General features: G+C 36.6%; 1 protein-coding gene across 1 annotated transcript in view; it reads left to right on the top strand.

The window, feature by feature from the left end:
• The window catches only part of CRB1 (crumbs cell polarity complex component 1), a 213,301-nt gene that overhangs the window by 173,663 nt on the left and 18,660 nt on the right, over positions 1 to 20,978 (top strand). The window contains exon 11 of the mRNA XM_030929663.1: positions 2,911 to 3,037. Within this exon, the coding sequence (XP_030785523.1) occupies positions 2,911 to 3,037 (127 nt within the window). The remainder of the gene's footprint in view (positions 1 to 2,910; positions 3,038 to 20,978) is intronic.

The raw sequence follows: 20,978 nt of genomic DNA on the forward strand, positions 1-20,978 counted from the left end.
TGCTCCAAGGGATTTATGTCCCCAAAACAGTTATGAACCAGGGCTCTATAAAATACAGATACTATATAAGCAGATAATAAATAGTTAACCTGTGCCACGCACCTTACAAATACCATCTCTAATTCTTATAGCTCTGTAAGGAAGGTTTTATAATTTTTATTTTGCATATGTGTAAACTGAGGCTGAGAGGTTAAGTGATGTATGAAGGACCTATCCACATGTATGCTGCAGTAAGGTTGAGCTGCCTTCAAAGCCTCTGCTCTTCTATTTGATGTGCCAGCATAACTGTGTGAATAAATCTTTGCTCACCACATTTTTTTTTTTTAACGAGAAAGATGTTCTTCCATCTCGTGTGTCACCTAGGGTAAGACACAGTGGTCTCTGATCAAACTTCCTACATTTAAAAAAATCAAATAAACTAAGCTCAGACATATTTGACAAAGATATTTTGACTGAATCAATATTTCCCATAAGCATAGTTAATAAAATAATGGATATATGAGTGCTCTCTGGCAAGTGCCCTTTGGATTCACTTGAATTTTCTGTTTTTTAGCTGGCCTCTTTTGCATCACAAAGATACAGATCTTTTGCCACTTTTACAAAACAGCGGGGAGTCTAGGGTACACCTGAATTTTACCCTTCCAACGTTCTCTTTTATTTGCAGCCTGCCTTCTGTGGTTGGTTCTATGTGGTACAGACATTCCAAGTCTGTATGTGCATGGAAGGAGATAGCCTTGAATCACATTCTGCTTTCTGTTGCACCAATTTTGGTTCTGCAACTTATTAACTGAGACCATTCAGTTGTATTCCAATTCCATGTATCTTTCAAAATATTGCAAATATTTTCTTGTCATTAATTCTGAGTAATTCAACTATTGTCAAGTGCGGGTTGCTTCCTGGTTGAACATCACAGTTTCTGCCTAATGGCACAGTGCATAGAACTCATCCAAAACCTTGGATTATTTTTCTCTGCCACTCACGCATTGTTTCCATTTACAACAAACATTTCAGTGTCCTCTGATATTTATTAGTTTACAAAATTTATATTTGGCATTTAAATTCAAATATATTTGAAACATAGAAAGAAAAGAAAGCTTAGAGTTTTCCTTATTTTCCCAGGAGACTTTTCTACTGGAAAAACTTACGTGATGCTAGATATTTCTAAAACATTGAACCTGTGTTCAGTAGATTCTATGCTTTCAAAGTCCTTCACCATCATTACTTAATTGACTGGATGTTAGTAGATTTATTTTTGCTTTCCATGCATTAATTAACCTCTAATAAAAACGACAATGATGCTGACAATACATGTGTATCTATTGTTGACTGTTTAGTTCAACAGAAAAATAGGTGAGAAAGTGATGGAGTAGTTAGAGGAAAATAGAAAATTGTGGGCTATCTCCCATGGCCTAGGGAAATGTGACTTCTGTTGCGTCCAAGGATATTGAAAAACTATCCTCAAATAAATTGGCTTCTCTCCTGCCTTGATTAAACCTCCAAATTAGTGTCATCCTGACAGGTTTTGAATGATGGATGATGTGAACACTCTGGCCCACCCAAGACCGAGAATGCTTGGCAGGCTTCTGAGAGTTGTCAAGTTTTGCTCAGATCTAATCAGAGAAGTCTCCCTCCAGTCCAGAAGCATAAGCCAAAAAAGGAAAACAAAATGTCTCAGCTATGCTTGGTATCCAACGGGATAAGGAGGTGTTTTTCTTGGAAGAAATCTTTGTTTTCCTTTATACCTTGGGCTGGCCTTGCCCCACTACCTCATCCCCTTTCATTTTGAGCCTAGTGATTAGTCTCTGGCCCATACGTGCAAGTTTTACATTTTGGAAGGTGAAGGAAAGAATAAGGGAAAATTAAAAATTGTTTACAACAAATTTCAACATTATAAGCTGCACTGTAGAGATCTTGGAGCTAAGATTTTATACAAATTTTCAAAAGTAAAATAGCCGCTTTAGTTACTGTTCTGTCCCAAGGTCTTAGCAGAGTGTTTGTCACATAGTATGTGTTAAATAAATGTCCACTGAGTGACTGAATACATGATTGGTGGCTTAATCCATGAATATACAGAAAAACAAATTCTTGGTGGAAAATTAGGTTAAAAAATGACAACGTCCCAGGAAGAAGAAAACTTCAATTTACCTGAGAATTGATGTCACTTGTCTTGGAAAATTTGGCTTTTGAAAGTCATTCTACCTCAACATTTCAGAAATTATGCTTGGCTGTTGGAACGCAGATTTATTAGCAAGTACAATCTTCTAATTATCAATTTTTGCTTTTGTTAGAAAAAAAGGATTTCCACGGAAAATAGTTCAAAATCTCTCAGAATAAACCCCCTCCTCCTCCTCCTCCTCCTCCTCCTCCTCCTCCTCCTCTTCCTCCTCCTTCATTTTCTTCTTCTGTTTTTGTTGTTGTTGTTGTTGTTTTCGTTTCTCTTTGGTGGGCTTTTCTCTTAGCCTGAGAGCTCTGATGCTTGAGGATCCTGATAGCCTGAATGTAGGCTTGCCCTGCAGACTCCAGATGACAAAATACAGCCTCTCTCCTTGTGCCCCTAATAAAGTGAACATTTATATAAGGTGACAACCCCACTAATGCTCTTGAGCGTGACACTGGTGTATGCATGGCCCACTTTTCTCTTGGTTTCTAAATATTTGCATCTATTTTCTCATTCTAATTAATTCCGTGTGTATATGTATACATATGTGTACAAATTATTTCCATTAAACCCCAAATGTGTTAAAGAAATTTTAAGAAACATCTCCGACATTATCAAGTATATATAAAGTACATGTGGATGGGTAGATAAGACTATGTTGTTCCAGATAGATAAGGCAAACTTTTCTTCCCATTTCACAACCAACGTATTCAACAGGGACCTGGGTTTCTGTTGTTCTGTTTATTTTGAAGGTGTGAAAAGGACATTGATGAGTGTGCCTCTGATCCGTGTGTCAATGGAGGACTGTGCCAGGACTTACTCAACAAATTCCAGTGCCTCTGTGATGTTGCCTTTGCTGGCGAGCGCTGCGAGGTGGACGTAAGCGACCTCTCCTTTTATGTCTCTCTCTTATTCTGGCAGAATCTTTTTCAGCTTCTTTCTTACCTCATTTTGCGCATGAATGACGAGCCAGTTGTTGAGTGGGGTGAACAGGAAGATTATTAACATATATTTGAACATTCCCAAATAAAAAAAAGCCATTGAATTTCAAAAAATGCCTTGATTAGTTTTAGATCTCTGGGGGGAAACATGGAAATAAAAACTATCTCAATAATTACAATAAATTCAAGGCTTATTTTAAACATATCGGAAGTACTTTGTCTGTATGAGAACACTTGGACACAGGGTGGGGAACATCACACACCGGGGCCTGTCGTGGGGTGGAGAGAGTGGGGAAGGGATAGCCTTAGGAGATATACCTAATGTAAATGATGAGTTAATGGGTGCAGCCCACAAACATGGCACATGTATACATATGTAACAAACCTGCACGTTGTGCACATGTACCCTAGAACTTAAAGTATAATAAAAAAGTATTTTCCTATTCTAGCTTTAAATATGAAAACAGTGTTCTTAATATAACTAGAAATATCTCCTTATTGTTTGTATTTAGTACAGATATATTATCATTCTTAACACTTCTATACATGAATGACCACTGCAATTTCTTCCCACTCCATTTCTGGGTACATGCATTTTCACATTGTAAGTTGCCCTCAATCACTATGATTCTATTTTCATTTCTGTTCTTTCAGTCTTATCTATTATTTATGACACAAAAATTGAGAATTACAGTCCAGGTGCGGTGGCTCACTCTTATAATCCCAGCACTATGGGAAGCTAAGGTGGGCGGAACACCTGAGGCCATGAGTTTGAGACCAGCCCGGCCAACATGGCGAAACCCCATCTGTACTAAAAATACAAAAATTAACTGGGAGTGGTGGCACATGCGTGTAACCCTAGCTAGTCAGGAAGGTGAAGCAGGAGAATTGCTTGAACCTGGGAGGCAGATGTTGCAATGAGTCAAGATTGCACCCCTGCACTCCAGCCTGGGCGACAGAGTGAGATTCAGTCTAGAAAAAAAAAAAAAAAAAGAGAACTACTGATTATATCCATCTATGTTTTTACATGAAGTTATTCAAGTGAATTGTTACCAGTTCTCTGATATATAGAGAGAGAACTCAGGAATTTACATCAAGTCCCTAAAATTGTAGAAAAACAATTATCTAGTATCAGTACTCAAATTATACCTCACTGGTATAATTTTGGATTCCATAAAACAGTCCCTCTAACAAAGTTACAAATAATCCTTTCTCTATTTCTTTTCCTGCAATACTTTCCCTTTTCCTAAGAAATAGAAAAATTTTTTTGTTAATTGTTTCTAAATTTATGAGCTCCTTGACTTTTCTATCACATGGACTAATTTCAGTTGCTTTTCAATGAATATTTAATAAAAATAAGAACTGTAGTTTATACATAAATTTAAAAGTATATATTGTAAAACTTGAATTTTCTTAGAGGCATGGTTTTCTAAGATTTGCAAATAAATTTATTTTCTTAAGTATCTTTCTGAAAAAAATATGAAAGCATAGTATACATCATAACCAAAATATAGTTGACATTATATTTTTAAAAATAAATGTATACCTGAAATGACAGATCTATAAAGTAAATAAGATATGCAAAAATTAATATATTCTTTATTATAAAGATTTCAGAGATTATAAAACAATAATTTTTTAAAACTTTGTTAATGTTTTTATTGTTTCCACCAGTATGTTATCATTTATGCTAAATATCTTTGTGTAGATACACCTTTCCAAAGAAGACGTTATTTGTGTTCATTTAAAGGAAAAATAGTTTGATCCTATGAATTAATTCAGAAAGCAACTAAAATAACAATGGCCTGCCAAATGTCAGTTTGTAAATATGTCTATGACTTTAGGAGCTGTCCTGGTTTGAAAACGTGAGGACAATTTATCCTTTGGATGACATCTATTTAGTCCCAGTTAAGAAAGTTGTTTTTCTGTGGGAATAACTGAGGTAAATTTAAATATACCATTCAAACAAACAAGAACAAAATAATATCCTTGTTATAGAGTACATGTAGCATATAGTATGAAGTAATATACTACAAAAGCAAAGAAAATGTATTCTATCTTGTGATAGTAATAGATAATTTTTATATAGCAAATTCATATCTTTTGGAGTAGTGGCAATCATTTCAAACTGGGAGCAACTAATTGTGAAGATTTTCCTTTTTACTCATCCATTTTCTTCACATCCAAGACTGCATGTGTGATGCTGCTGCTTCAGATGATTTGTTCCAAAGTTAAATTTTGTGACAAAAGACATGGGAAAAACCTTCCCATCAATATTTGCATTCGCAAGTATTTGCAATAAGCATAAAGTAGATTATAGTCAAAGACCCTATGTATAGTTTTCACATTTACTCCCTTCTAGACATATCTGTACTTACACACTTACAGGCTGTTCCAAATGTAATATGTTCTCTACCAAATATGGTTAAGAAATATCCACTCACAATTTCTTCCTCTGCACAATTCTGAGGCCTCTGGTGTCGCTGTAATTGTCAATTGCTTTTCTGTTTTCCAAATGTCTTGTTGTCGTGAGGTATCTCACTTTAAAAAATGTTTTCCCTTTTCTTTTTGTTCTTCTGTATTTTCAACTGCATATGTGTGACTAAGGCTTTTACATATTTGCACAGAAAAATAAAACCTTTGTTTCTGTGTCTTCTCTTTCTCATCTTCTAATGGTATTTGTATTTGTTTGCCTTGACTATGTCTTGTATGATAAAATGTCCTCCAGTCATGCATACATACACACACACACACACACACACACACACACACACAACAGAAGTACTAGTGCTGATCTTCCTGAATCGCGATCTCTTTCTGCGAAAGTGTCACTGCGTGTAAACACTGTGGCATCCAAGTAAAGTCGCATGTATGTTTCCTCTCCGGCAAGTAATCCTCTAGTTGGCCTTCTAAAGTTGATTACAACCTTAATTGTTCTTATTATTGGTTTACATTGTCCCTGCCAAATCTAGCCATTGTTCAACCTGGTTCAAAGGAGGGACTGTTTTACCCAAATGACAGAACTTTACACTAACTCCTCTGGACCAAGCTTCTAAAACATAGCCTATATTTAATTGAATAAAAACTAATTCCATTTTGCTCCATTTTTCAGATTTAACATTAAACTAAACAGGGCTATGTCTCTATGTTTGGCCATGCCTTCTTCTTTGTGTGCGTACATGGCAAGTGGGTTTTATTACCCTCCCTTTTGCAAAATAGGGAAGTAGAGAGAATAGACAAATTTGGAAAAATCGGTGTTTGAGGAGCATGGAGAGACAATTAAGTTCGATTAACACCATTGAGGACTTACTCTGTGCCAGGAACCGTGATAAGCCATTTTAAATACATTATCTTTTCAATTATCTTTTTTCAATACAAGGTCAACCAAAATCTTTTATCTTCCAAATTCTTCACTAAATTTTCTTAAAAGATCTTTTGGCTATTTCTAGGTTTTAAAATAGAAACTGTTATGCTTTAATTTTGCAATATTAAAATGAAACCTTTTCTGCAAATGGTGCTGCATAAAATTTGAGTTTAGTGAGTTAGGTAGGAAATCAGTGAAGAAATCTGTTTCTCAACTGCCAATATTACTACTAATATAAACTAGCTTACTTCTCTGCTTTTTTACTTATTCAACAAATGTTTAATGTATATCTACTATTTGCCATACTGTATACTAGGTCCTGGGAGTAGAACTATGATTTAGACACAATGCTTGCTCAAAATAAGCTGAAGTTATGGTAAAGAATGTGGGTTAGGCTGGGGGTGGTGGCTCACGCCTGTAATCCCTGCACTTTGGGAGGCTGAGGCGGGCAGATCACCTGAAGTCAGGAGATCGAAACCAGCCTGACCAACATGGTGAAACCTTGTCTATACTAAAATACAAAAGTTAGCTGGGCGTGGTGGTGGGCACCTGTAATCCCAGCCACTCAGGAGGCTGAGGAAGGAGAATCACTTTAACCCAGGAGGTAGAGGTTGCAGTGAGCCGAGATCACACCATTATACTCCAGCCTGGGCGACAGAGTGAGGCTTTGTCTCAAAAAAAAAAAAAAAAGAAAATATGGCTAAACAAATAGTCTTAGGATGTAACTGAGTACCAGCTGTAAGGGAGCATGTGGGAGAGGCATGTTGTCCAGTCTTACAGGTGGATATAGAAGGTTAAGGGAAGTTTCCTGAAGCCTAAGCTAAGATTTGAGGGAGTTAGACTGTGGAAGAAGCAACGGCACAGTACTTGTGTTTCAGGCAGAAGGGGCTGGAGAGGTTGTGCACTGTGGCAGGGGTATCACAGGGTGGCAGTGCTGAAAGATTGGGCTATAGAAGGAAGCAGGAGTAAGCCCTTATACACTTTGGCAGAGACCTTGGTATTTTCCATAAGAGAAATGGAGAATCCTTGAAGGGTTTCAAATAAGAAAAATGTCATGATTGTACTTGCACTTTAGAAAGATCCCTTGGGCTTCTACATAGAGAATGGCTTTAAAGAAAGGCACGACTGGACCCAGAAAGAAACAGCTAGGAGGCTGCTGCAGTGATAAAGAAAAAACGAGATTTTGCACTACCACAAATAGTTGTAGAGAAGAAATATTTTATAAGTTTGAAGCATGATTGTTTGGGAGAAGTTGTGGGTCTAAGGGGGTGATAACTTAAATTTGGTGGATAATATTTTTAATACCTTCGTTGATTGAATAAACGAATGAATTTAAGATCTGTTGGATATCTAAATACAGTTATTAATCAGTGTGCATATTCCATTCTGGAGTTCAAGAGGCATATCCGAATGTATATATTTGGAATATATATTATAGATCTATTGAGTTTTATATTCCATTCTTTGTGTATGTAATCCATTTGTATTATTTATTTACTGCTCTGCAACAATATTACTTCAAACTTGGCAGCTTAAAACAACACACATTCATTATCTCACAGTTTCTGTGTTCAGGAGCCCAGGCATGACTTAACTAGGTCCTCTGCTCAGAGTCTCACAAGACAGCATTCATTCAAGGTGTGAGCCAGAGAGGTGGTCTCATCTGAGCTGAACCAAGGGGGGATCCACTTCTGGAGTGAACTCAGGGATCAAGTTCACTGAGGCTGATGGCAGAAGTAGCCCTCGATTCCTGAAAACAGCCCTCAGCTCCTTGCCACTTGGGGCTCCCCAACATGGTTGCTTACTTCCTCAAAGCCAAAAAAGGAGGGAGAGATTCCAGCAAGATGGATGTTACCATTTTATATAACATAATTATGTAATTGTGTACATATAATCACATATTTCTCCTCCATATTTCTCCTCATCGTTATCATAGTCTGTTGGTCAAAAGCAAGTCACAGGTTCTATCTACACTCAAAGGGAGAGGGGCACACAAGGTGTAAACACCAGGAGGTGGGGACCAACCATGGGGGGTTCACTTAAAAGGTGTCTGCCAGCTGGTTGCAGTGGCTCTCATCTGTAATCCCAACATTTTGGGAGGCCTATGCAGTAAGATCACTTGAGTCTAGGATTTCCAAGCCAACTGGGCAACATGGTAAAATCCCCTTTCTGCAAAAAAAAAAAAGAAAAAGAAAAAGAAAAAGAAAAAATACAAAAATTAGCTTGGCATGTGCCTGTAGTCCCAGCTACTAAGGAGGCTGAGGCTAGGTGGGAGGATCACCTGAACCTGGGAAGTTGAGGCTGCCATGAGCCATGATGGCACCACTGCACTCCAGCCTGGGCAACAGAGCAAGGTCCTGTCTCGGGGAAAAAAAAAGTCTGTCTGCCACACCTTCTTTCATAGTATCTTTTTTACTCTATGTGCTGCATTCTGCGTATATTCCCTATAGCTATCTTCCAAGCACTGGTAGTCCACATATAATCCACTGATAGATTTTAAATTTTAAATTACTTTTAAAAATTCTGACTTTTTTTATGTTACAAATCAATCTTTTCTCTTTTTGGTGTCCTGTTTTTGGTTTTTTTTTTTCTGTAATTGCTACCTTCAATTTACTTTCACATAATTAGGAACCTATTTAATAGTGTCTTTCAGACTGTTGTGTTATTTCAGGGTCTTGGAGTGCTCACCCTCCTATTTTTGTTTCTGCTGAATTTTATTCACAACAGAGTTTTCTTCTTGTGGTTTGTAATTTTTTTTTATGAGCAAAAACAACTTTAAGAGGATGTTTCTTTTTCCTGTGGGATCTTTGTGGCTGAGTTGCATAAATGCCCTTGACTACAGTCTTAGCTTTAGATTTTTGCTAGGAAGCCAGGAGTTCCATTGGTCTAGTGCCTGTTTTTGTGTTCTCAGTTTGGGGATTCCCACAACATCTGGGTAGTGTAAATTTGGTCTCCATATACAATTTAGGTTCAAGCCCTTTATAAATGTGACACAAACTCTCTCCAACCTCATTTCTTACCTGTGCTCTCACAAATTCCACTCTCCAGCCACATGGAACTTTGCACCTCCCTTTGAACTTTTCACAGCTGCCACAGCTCTTCCCTTTCATACTGTTCCTCCCACCTAACCTGTCATTCCCTTCTTCTCTGCCTGACATGCTTTTGTCCTTCCAGAAATCTCCGATCTTGTATAGACTCTTCTAGGATCCTTTCCCTGATTGCCCTAGGAAAAGCTTACTATTTTATTCCTGCACTTTCTTGTTATTTTGTACTTCTTTTTTTAGTGCTTATTATTTGGTAATCATCTATGCATGTACACACAAAAACAACATTAAATAATAAACTGCTCAAGGCCAGAGGCCATCTAACATATCTAACTCAGCTCTACAAATGTCTGTAAAAGAATGATCACTTTACAGTAACATGGGGATCTTGAGAAGAAATTATATTGCTTCCTTATTTGAATATTTTTATTTTAATGAGGATAAATGTGTAGTGTACCTAGAATAAAATTTATCATGATATACTTACAGCTAAGTGAGAAAATGCAGGATATTTAAGAATACAAATAAGTGTTTATTCGTAGTGGTATTTACAACAATGTCAAAAGAATAGCACCTATGTCAGTGTGCATTTTTATTTTCCCTTTGTAACATCATAGTTATGACAGCTGCTTTAAAATCCTTTTCTGTTAATTACAACACCTAGGTCATCTTGTGATTGGTCTCCATTTATTAAATTTCCTCTTGTATATGGGTTTCATTTTTCTGTTTATCTAGTAATTCTGGAATGCATCCTGGTCATTGTAGCTTATACAATGCAGAGACTATGAATTCTTTTATTCTTCAGAAAAAATATTATTTTATTTTGGCAGGCAGTCACTTAGCTGAATCAAACTTCTAGCCCTGTAGCTGTGCCCTTCATAGTGTGTCACAGCTGCAATCTCTGCTCAGTTATTTTGTCTTTAGCTGGGTGACTTGGAGTGTACTCTACATGGGCATATTACAAGGGTTAACCAGAGATTTGAGCAGAAATCATTTTCAGAAGTTGAGGCTCCACCCCTGTAGCTCTCTCTTTTCTAGAATTTTTCCTTCAGTTTCCAGCTGCTATGGTAAACCCTAACTCTTTTCTCTGGTTCTTCAAGCCTGTAAGATTGCAAACGTCTCTCCTAGTTTTAGTTAACTGGCATGGTGTTGAGCAGGGACTGCACTCCAAAAAAATAAAAATCACATAGTGCCCTCTGCTCTTCTTAGTTCAAATTCTCATACAGGTCAATGCATACTTTTGATTATTATCTGAGCGCCCTCAGATTGTTGTTTTTGCTATTCCATCTGGATTTTATTGCTGTTATATGCCGAAGAGTTAGTCTAGTAGAAGCTACTTTGTCCACAGAAGTGGAAACTGTAATTTTAAGAAGGTAATCTGAGATTGTAAACGCATAGGTATTTGGTCCCAGAGCAAGATACATGGTTTTCCTTCTGATTTCTGCACTGACAGCATCAATTCAAAAGTGCCCAGGTTTTACTTCTGGGCACTATATTCTGGGGAAAACATTGATGAATGCCAGGGCCTAGAAAAGGGCATTTTAGTTTATTTTAGCAGGTTTGTTACATGGGTATATTGTGTGATGCTGAAGTTTGGCATATGAATGATCCTGTTACCCAGGTAGTGAGCATAGTACCCAACAGTTAGTTACTTTTTGTAAACAGTATAAGGATAAAGGGATATTTTGTCTAGAAAGAGAAGACTTAAGGAAAGCACGAAACTGCCTTCACATATTTGAAACATTATCATGAGAATGGAAAAATAGATTTGTTCCATATTAATACAGAAAGCATAAATAAGACAAAGGGATATAATTTGTTGAAAGAAGATTTCAAGTCAGCATAAGAGGAAGCAAGTTAACATTAGAAGTACTCAATAATGTAATGCATTGATTTGCACCAAACAGAACTCCCATCCCTGGAAGCATTCCAATAGAATGTGAATGGCCATATTTCAGAAATAGTGTAGAGAATACTTATGCACTGATTGAAAGAGAAGCATGGGGCTGGGCGCGGTGGCTCAAGCCTGTAATCCCAGCACTTTGGGAGGCCGAGGCGGGCGGATCACGAGGTCAGGAGATCGAGACCATCCTGGCTAACACGGTGAAACCCCGTCTCTACTAAAAAAATACAAAAAACTAGCCGGGCGAGGTGGCGGGCGCCTGTAGTCCCAGCTACTCGGGAGGCTGAGGCAGGAGAATGGCGTAAACCCGGGAGGCGGAGTTTGCAGTGAGCTGAGATCTGGCCACTGCACTCCAGCCTGGGTGACAGAGCGAGACTCCTTCTCAAAAAAAAAAAAAAAGAAAAAAAAAAAGAAAGAGAAGCATGGACCTGACATTTCTTAAGCATCTGTGATTAGCTGATTAGCACAACTCATGCATTTTCTATGTATAAAATTTCTCAAAATTATGACATAGATTACTCATGATAACAAAATTATGGGCTAGGTGGAAAGATGACATTTGCAAATTTTAGTTTAGGAAACTGTAGTAGAGAGGGCTAAATAATTGGCCAAGATCACCTGATACTTTGGAGAAAGGAAGGATTGGGAATGATTCATCTAGATTTTTCAGGTCATTAATACGTTGGACCATGTTATAGTAAAGAAATACTTGAGAATGAGACATTTCCCTAAGAATGTTATATATATATATATATATTTGAAACAGAGTCTCGCTCTTTCACCCAGGCTGGAGTGCAGTGGCGCAATCTCGGCGCACTGCAACCTCCGCCTCCCGGGTTCACGCCATTCTCCTGCCTCAGCCTCCTGAGTAGCTGGGACTACAAGGAATGTGACATTTTTAAATGCACTGATTTATTATGCTGCTTTCTTTGAAACTGAAAACCTAATACTATTGATTCTGCCCCATTCCGAGTGAGGATGGGCTGGGATGTTTGCCATGTTTGCCATGTGCTTCATATGCAGTTACAGGATTTTCTGAGCAAACTTCGAGGTCTGCACTGCTTCATCCTTAATCATTTCCAAACAAGATCTGCAACAAAATCGAGGCATATAGCCAGACAATGGCAAGAGAGTAATTGGGAAAGTTTGTTTAAATTGTGCTTTTCTTCTTAAAATTGTATGGTAAAATACTGACGTTAGAAAAACATTCCATTACAAATTGTAGGACGTCCCTTATAGGAAGATTAAGTGAATGCTCTTTCGACCACTACACTGAAATACATGCCACTGAAACATTAGATTGAATCATATGAACTTGCATATACTTGACATTTTGACTGATAAAAATGACAATTTAATACGGTTCAACTGACTCCATACGCCTGGTATTTGCCAGGATGCTTCTTAAAGTTTGGGTTGTTAATGCAGAAGAGAGAATTAAAGAGTTAAAAAGGATTTCAGGAATCATCTAATCTAACTTCTTTATGTATGAGATGAAGAATCTAAAGCTCAGAGAGAGAGTGCTTTACTTAGGCTCTTCAGGCATCCCGGTCTCTCAACCCACAGTTCAATATTCTTCCTGCTGTTCTAAGACGAGGCAGGAAACTCCCTATCCCATTTGCCAGAGAGAGTGTGAATGAGAGTCTCAGAGTGCTCTAGGCTACTGCAGAGTGCCTGCATATGTGACCTATTCTAAAGCTACAAATTTATAAAACCCAATCAACATCGGCACTGCATTCATCAAAATGTAGTCTTAGCCTAACGATATTAAAAGTACTTTAAATAAACATGATGAAAAATATAAATGGTCATTATATAGGCCTAAGATCTTAGAGGATGTAGGAGACAAGGCTGAGTCTGGCTTGATTTCATTATGGAAAAATGAAAGGATGTATGAGATGAAGGGACCTTACATATCAATTTTAGTAATAAATATTCACAGAAACCTTATGAGATAAATATTATAATGCCCATCTTATAGATGGGGAAAATGAGATTTAGAAGGGCTAGTTACCTGCCCCAAGGCCACACAACAAATAGGGATCAGAGCAGGTTTAGAATCCGGGAGTGCTTAATTCCAAGCCACAGGTCTTCCTAGGATGCAGCACTATCTTTAGTAACAAAACCTCTAAGTTGATTCCTAAATAAGTTGCACATATGTAGAAATGGTTCAGCTACTATAAAAACCTGTATGAAGTTTCCTCAAAAATTAAAATAGAACTATCATATAATTTAACTATCATATGATTCATGATTCTGAGTATATATACAAAATAGTTAAAATCAGGATTTTAAAGACGTATCTGCCCTCCCACATTCATTTCAGCGTTATTCACAATAGCCAATAGATGGAAACAGGCTACACGTTCAGTGAAGGATAAATGAATAAAGAAAACAAAATGGAATGTTATTCAGTCTTAAAAGAACAAAATTCTGAGACACGCTACAATAGGAATGAACCAGAAGTATATTATGCTAAATGAAATTACCCAATCATAGAAGGGCAAGTATTTTATGAGTTCACTTATATGAGGTATCTAGAAGAGTCAAACTCCTAGGATCAGAGGGTAGAATTATGGTTACTAGGAACTAGGGGGAAGCGGAAATGGGGACATGTCATTAAATAAGTACGTGTATGTGTGTGTGTATATATATGTATATGTATATATTAAATAAGTATATATAATTAAATTAGTATATAAGTATGTACACTTATATACTAAGTGTATATATATAAGTATGCACACTTATATACTAATTTAGTATACTTATAAGTATATTAGTATGCTAATTATATTAGTATACTAATTATAAACATATTAGTATATAAATATATACATTAAATAAGTGTGTGTATATATATGTGCACGCACACACACACACACACACACATATATATATAAATAGAGAGAGAGAGAGAGAGAGAGAGAGAGAAGGTCTTGCTCTGTTGCCCAGGCTAGAGTCCAGTGGTGTGATCACAGCTCACTGCAGCCTCAAACTTCTAGGTTCAGGCAATCCTCCTTCCTCAGCTTCCTGAATAGCTGGGACTACAGCCATGTGCCACCACACCTGGCTAATTTTCTTCTTCTTCTTCTTCTTATTATTTGTAAAGATGAGGTCTCACTATGTTGCCGAGGCTGGTCTCAAACTCCTGGGCTCAAGCAATCCTCCTGCCCTGGCCTCCCAAAGTGCTGGGATTGCAGGCATGAGCCACTGTGCCCAGGGAGGTATAAAATTTTAATTATACTAGATGAATAAGTTTTAGAGAATGGCTGTACAACACTTGTGCCTACAGCTAATAATACTATACTGTGCACTTGAAATTTTGTTAGTAGGATCTCATGTAAAATGATCTTACCATGATTTTTTTAAAAAGTTACTTAAGAGAGACTTTAAAATATTTCAAATGGAGGAAAAATAAATAAATAAAATAAGAAATTGTTTATACATGTTATTTCGATGCATTATCAAGTACCAAAATTAGATCTAATTTAGTTCACTGATCTGTTTACCTTTTATCTTTTCACACATTATTAAGATTTCTGCTTCACTAAGGATAATTAAATGTTCTTCATTTCTTAATGTGAGGTCATTGCTGCAGGCTTCACGGAAATCATGCAACATAGGCTTTTCCCATCAGAACACATTTTTTCATGTGTTCTGAATAGAATGGAAACAGGCAACATACAGAGTGGAGCTCCTGGATTATAGGTGCAACCAACTAAATTGGTTGGTTTGTTAAGCCATAGACAACTGTGGGGAATAACTAGGTTGATGTTTGCCACTGAGTTGACTAACCAAATCATGCAGCATTTTTGTTAGCTGTCAAATCAATCGCATCATCTACTAAAATCTCCCTAAAATGATCATTGCCTTGGTACAATACTGGACTTATGGAAACCAGTTTTTAAAATAATGCATTTATTCATTCCTCCACCATTTATCAAGGGCCTTTTTCAGGCAAAGCTCTGAGCCAGGCATGGTAAGCAACTAAAATATACACAAAAAAACTGTGTTTGTGCTGTCAAAGAACTTAGGTAAGAAAATCAGGTACGTAGCTTCATACATAAGAGTTCTCTAATTTTGTGAATCATAAAGATGTTTCTAATGTGTCTATAATGATATATGTCAGTTATGACAAAGTTGGCCAGATTATTTATTGTCCAAATTGGAGCATTTTCAAAGTGAAAGAGAGCAACACTATTAATAATTATTCTAGGACAACAGCCTAAACTGATACTGTTCTGGACAAACTAGAACATATCCTAGTTATTACCCACCCAGCAGAATTATATTTCACTTGATTCTCTTTAAAATGCCATTGACATCTATCACAGATCATTCAGAAATCAAGTCTACATGTTACAAACCAATTAACTGACAAAAATAACTCAAAGCAAACAATAAAGTTGATAGCATAGTGTTAGTTACCAATTTTCTTGAATTATTTTCCTTATTTTTTACTCAAGGAGAACTTTTGGCATCAGTTCCATCTATTAAAAATAGAGTTGTCAACCAAACTGAAAACTGCTGGTACGCACCCGGATACCATGCCGTTGTCTTGTTTAACATGACCTGAATTTAGTTTCTTCTAATTTTTAATTTTAAGAATGGAGTGTATACATTTTTATATAGTGTGGATTTTTTTTCTTTAATAACTTACATTGCCTTTAGGAAATGCAGTTGCAGTTCATTGAATTCATTGCTAAATCTTTTTTTTGTGAGAACAAATTGAATAGCATGTAGAAGACTGTAGGAATTTACTATCTGAACAATTTTAAATACCAAGATAATTGACTTGAAATTGGCAATTGCTTTGATATTGTTTCTACTTAAAACTTCCATGACTCATAATACTTATTCATGGATTATATGTGTATAATTTTTCCTAAATTTCTCTAAATTAAAAATGATTTTTCCTCCTACAAGGTTTTAAAGATCATGGCTATTATATTTTTCTCACAACTGTAATTACTGAAACACAGGTTTGTTTCACTTAAACTGTAGAAATCTTTTGGAGACTAATTATACACAGAAAGGAAGCCACATATTAAATATAACATCCAAAACCAAATAGGCTATTTGCAATGAAAGTTATTTGATCATTTGGAAATTATATTCATGATTATTTCATTGTCTAGTTGAATTTATTTTAATTTAGTTTCACAAATAGCTACAAATACATGTTACTTTTATCTACTTCCCCTAATATTTCTTTGATAATCCTATGCTGATAACAACACAGTTATAAAGGAAAACTGAAGTGCTTCTATATTTGTTAAAGTGGGAAAATATGTATTAATGACCCATAAATGGCTGAGATTACTCTAGTTGATACCTAAACTCAGGAAAAAATTATACTTCCCAAAGTCCCAAGAGTTAAATTCATTTCCTTAAATTTTTCAATAGCCAGCATCATCCTGAGTAAGTATATACTCAACAAATATTACCTAAGTGATTTAGATAATGAATGAGGTACTTTGAGGTAATTTTGAAGTGTCAATTTCTAGCTTTGAGAGTTTTGTTTTTGTGTGTGTATGTGTGTGTGAATGTTTTTATTCATCCTGCTCCATAGTTACTGAAATTAAGATGAAAAAGATAGTATATAGTAAGTACAGAAGATTGTTCCATTTCCCTTTCAAATTTACAGGATGAAAAAGGCAAGGCTTGATCATTAGTCACTACTTTGTTGCATGATAGTGTCTTGGAGACAAGTGAGCCACACTCTCCATAAGGAAAACATTTCCATCTACGAACCCAATGCACAGAAACCCCATTATTCATTAGAATTTGATGTAAATTAACCCTTCCCTGAACCAATCCCAGATGCAGTCAAGATCCATAAAGATATAATCCTCACTTGTAACATAATCACATGGACACAGCCGAGGACACTCTCAAGGCAGTCCTACAGGTTATAATCAATTTACCTAAAAATAGTAGTGGTTTGAGAGGAGGAGTGGATTTTCTCTTCAAAGTAAGATAAGTATGGTTGAATTGTAGAAAATCATGTCCTTTTCTTCCACTTGCTCTAAAACCAGTAAGAGCTGACCACTGCTGCAATATTGAAAAGGCATTTTAAAGAATATGTTGCTCATTGTTCTTTGACCCTAAAACCCTCATTTCATTTTCCTTTGCCTAGTCAAATACATTTGTTCTCATGATGTTCCAGTAAAGATTTCCTTGCTCCCCTTCCCCACACAATCAGCATTTGGAATGTCTTCTTGCCATACAATCCTAAATACACCTTTATCATAGCATTGTATAATAATACTAATAGTGGCTAATATTTGCCATGTGCTTACTCTGAGCCAGAAACTATGCTAAGGTCATTATAAGCGTTATTTTACTTATTATTTTCAAAGTCCCAAGAGTTAAGCAATATTGTTTTCCTCATTTTATTGATGAGAACTCAAAATCAGAGAGAGGCTAAGGATCTTTTCCAAGGCTTTCCAATTCAGAAGTTGGAGCCACGCTTTCAGATCCCAGAGCATCTGCATCTATTACCAATTAGCTATACTGCAAAAGCCTTCATTTGTCTGCCCTATCCTTCATCCTGTGAGCTATAGGAAGGTGGAGAAAATGTCTCGTTTATCTTCGTAACTTGAGTACCTGGCAATCATTCCTGGCAGAGTAGTGCTTCACTATTTACCAAAGGAATAAATGAATGAATGAAAGAATGGTATGTGGTGTGCACAGAAGAAATTAGAACATTTCCAGGACTGGGGGGAGGGCAGAAAAAGCTTCCTGCAGAAGACATTTGATCCAACTCTTAAAGAATAAGCAGGCATTATCTCAGAAGAACAAAAAGCACATTTCTCCTTGACATGCTTTTTCGTATTGCTGATTGTTTGTTTGCTACCAAAGTGTTAATTTAATTTAAACTGTTGTTCACTGGAGAAATTAGTTCACAAATAAGTTGTATGCCTGTCAGCAAAGAGAGCTTAGAATGTCACAATGCCCATGTTTTTATTAATAGTGTAAGTGCCACACTGTGTTTATAATTATCCCTTGCTTTTATTGATTATTAGTTCTTCTTAACATAACTGCATGTTTAGAATTGTGAGAGCAGAGAAAGGAAAATCTGGAAAACAACCATTAAAGCCGTAACTTTCCTTAGGGATCACCGAACAAGGGTTATAGACATAAGAGAAGAAAGGAAACTTAAGATAATCAACATCAACACAGACTTTTGAAGAGGCCCTAAGCAACGAGAGCAGAAATATGCCAAGGAAAAATGGGTGGTACCAGAAGAAAAGGAGGATCCAGGAAAGAGCTAGAAGAGTTCACAAGTAGAAAGAGCCCTACAGCAGCCATGAGAGTTTAGAGACATGGATGAAGATTTCTGTGTTTGCCCCAAAAGAAGCCATTAATAACACTAAAGCTTATCTTTCTTTTTTTTTCCTCACAAATCTAGTTGTCAGAAAAGCCTTACAACAAATTTTCCAAATGTTCTCTTCTTTCCAACTGCACTTGAGCCTGAAGGGTTTATGCTGTCCACTCCCACCTATTCATTGCCAATTCATCCCCCCTACAAGCCACCTTCATATGCAGTAACTGCTCCCCACAGGATAAACTGACATTCTGGGCTTCTAGACAGGAAATCCAATGTTCTGTCCTTTCATAAGTCCCATGACAATGCAGAGAGCTGCTGGAGTCAGTGCCTTCCACATACTCTCTTCAGCTGAAAGAATGCAAGCATCTTCCCAAAGTAACCATTCCATCCACACGTTTGTTTCTTCAGTATGTCTGGCAATGGGTAGTACACAGGGAGAGAAGAAGGAAAGCAGGGAATCAGTAAAAGATAATATATAATTCCTATGATAATACTTTCAAGGAAACTATAATCTATCTGTCAAGAAAGAGAAACCACAAAACATCCTGAAAACAATTAATCCCTAATTTATGTTACTGAGTAAAAGCAAAGTATAAATTCACAGACGTCTGACCACTATGAGCTATTGCAAGAGGGAAAGTTTTCATGGAGGATACGGAAATTAAACTAGGCCATAACATATGAGAAAGAATATTTATAGAACAGAGAATGGGAGCACATTCAAGAGAGAAAAATGTCACAAGTAAAGATGTGCTAGTGGGAAAAAAAAGTTTAGATGGAATGAAGAACAGAGACTAGATAGGCCTGATTTTAATAAAGAATGTCAAGAAATAGTAGGATACAAAAGTGGATAAATTAAGAGAAAGATTAGGTGATGGATTCCATCAGCCAAAATTTTGTAAAAATCCAGCCAGAGAAGAAAGAGTCATTCCATAATTCTGCGATTTAGGTATATGCCATGTTTTCTTCTCAACTATTTCCTACAGGTTTTGGTTATATATGGCCACAACTCACTTTCTGACTAGAAAGGACCTACCTTACTCTGTTTGGACTGCTGTAACAAAATACCATTGACTGGGTAACTTTTAAACAACAGAAATGTATTAGTACTGGAGGCTGGGAAGTTCAAGATCAACTGACCAGCAGACTTAGTGTCTAGTAAGGATCCACACATTTCCTTGTTCATAAATGATGTCTTCTCTCTGTGTCCTCACGTGACGAAGGAACAAGGCAGTTCTCCAGGACCTCTTTTAGAAGGTCACTAATCCCATTCAGGAAGGCTCTGCCCTCCAGCCCCATCTTCTAATACGGTGACATTGGCGATTAGGTTTCAGTGAATGAAATCTCGGGTGACATAAACATTCAGACCGTGGCAGGATCTCACACTAAAATGATAGCATCTTTCCTTCATGATGGATTTATCAATCAAAACTCCTGAATTATATTCTTAGATGTATTCTTTCATTTTGGAACTCAAATCAATGCAAACTGTTTATTCTTCCAGAATTTTTAAAAATATATAATGTTATGCCGACAGAAAGTTTTTCCTGAGCAGATGTTTTTGGGAGCTTGGTTTTTGAAACTAGCTTATTAAATACACAAAATCTTCAGCCCAGTTTTGGATTTCTGCTCATTAGAAGTTTTCTCTAGGCATAGTTATGTTAGTAAGTCTTGCTTTAAGTCCCCCTCTTTTTTTTTTTTTTCTTTTTCTTCATTTGAATCTTTCTAAAGTTCTTAATTGAGGATTTTAATTGAGGGTTTTTAGAACTATGATGCTCTCCTATGTCTCTCAAAGGACCAAAGACATGTTTTGGTCTGGGGAGGTTCAGATATAATCAGATTAAGTCTTCCTTAACTAAAAATTGAGCAAATTCCCTGGATTAGCATCACTAAAAAGGAGTCTCTGAGGCAACAGACTGATGTTATTACTCACCATCTTAATGTATATAAAATTAAGAAACTATATTTACTCACTTCAGAACATTTCTAAGACTGGTATTATTACCATCTTAAGATTCATAAAATTAAGAAACTATATTTACTCTCTTCAGAACATTTCTAAGTTGTGCAGATCAATATAAAAGGTGCCTTATACTGAGCAGTGGGTGGTTTGAACATTTCTGTGATTGGTGCAATCTGTTTTCAGAGCTAAGGAAGCCAGAAGATTATAAAAGCAGACTCTTAACTATGTGAGGGGAGTTAACAGTCTAGAGCACAAGAAAGCTTGCATCA

This window comes from Rhinopithecus roxellana, chromosome 1 (assembly GCF_007565055.1).
Source record: "Rhinopithecus roxellana isolate Shanxi Qingling chromosome 1, ASM756505v1, whole genome shotgun sequence".
Lineage (NCBI taxonomy): Eukaryota > Metazoa > Chordata > Mammalia > Primates > Cercopithecidae > Rhinopithecus > Rhinopithecus roxellana.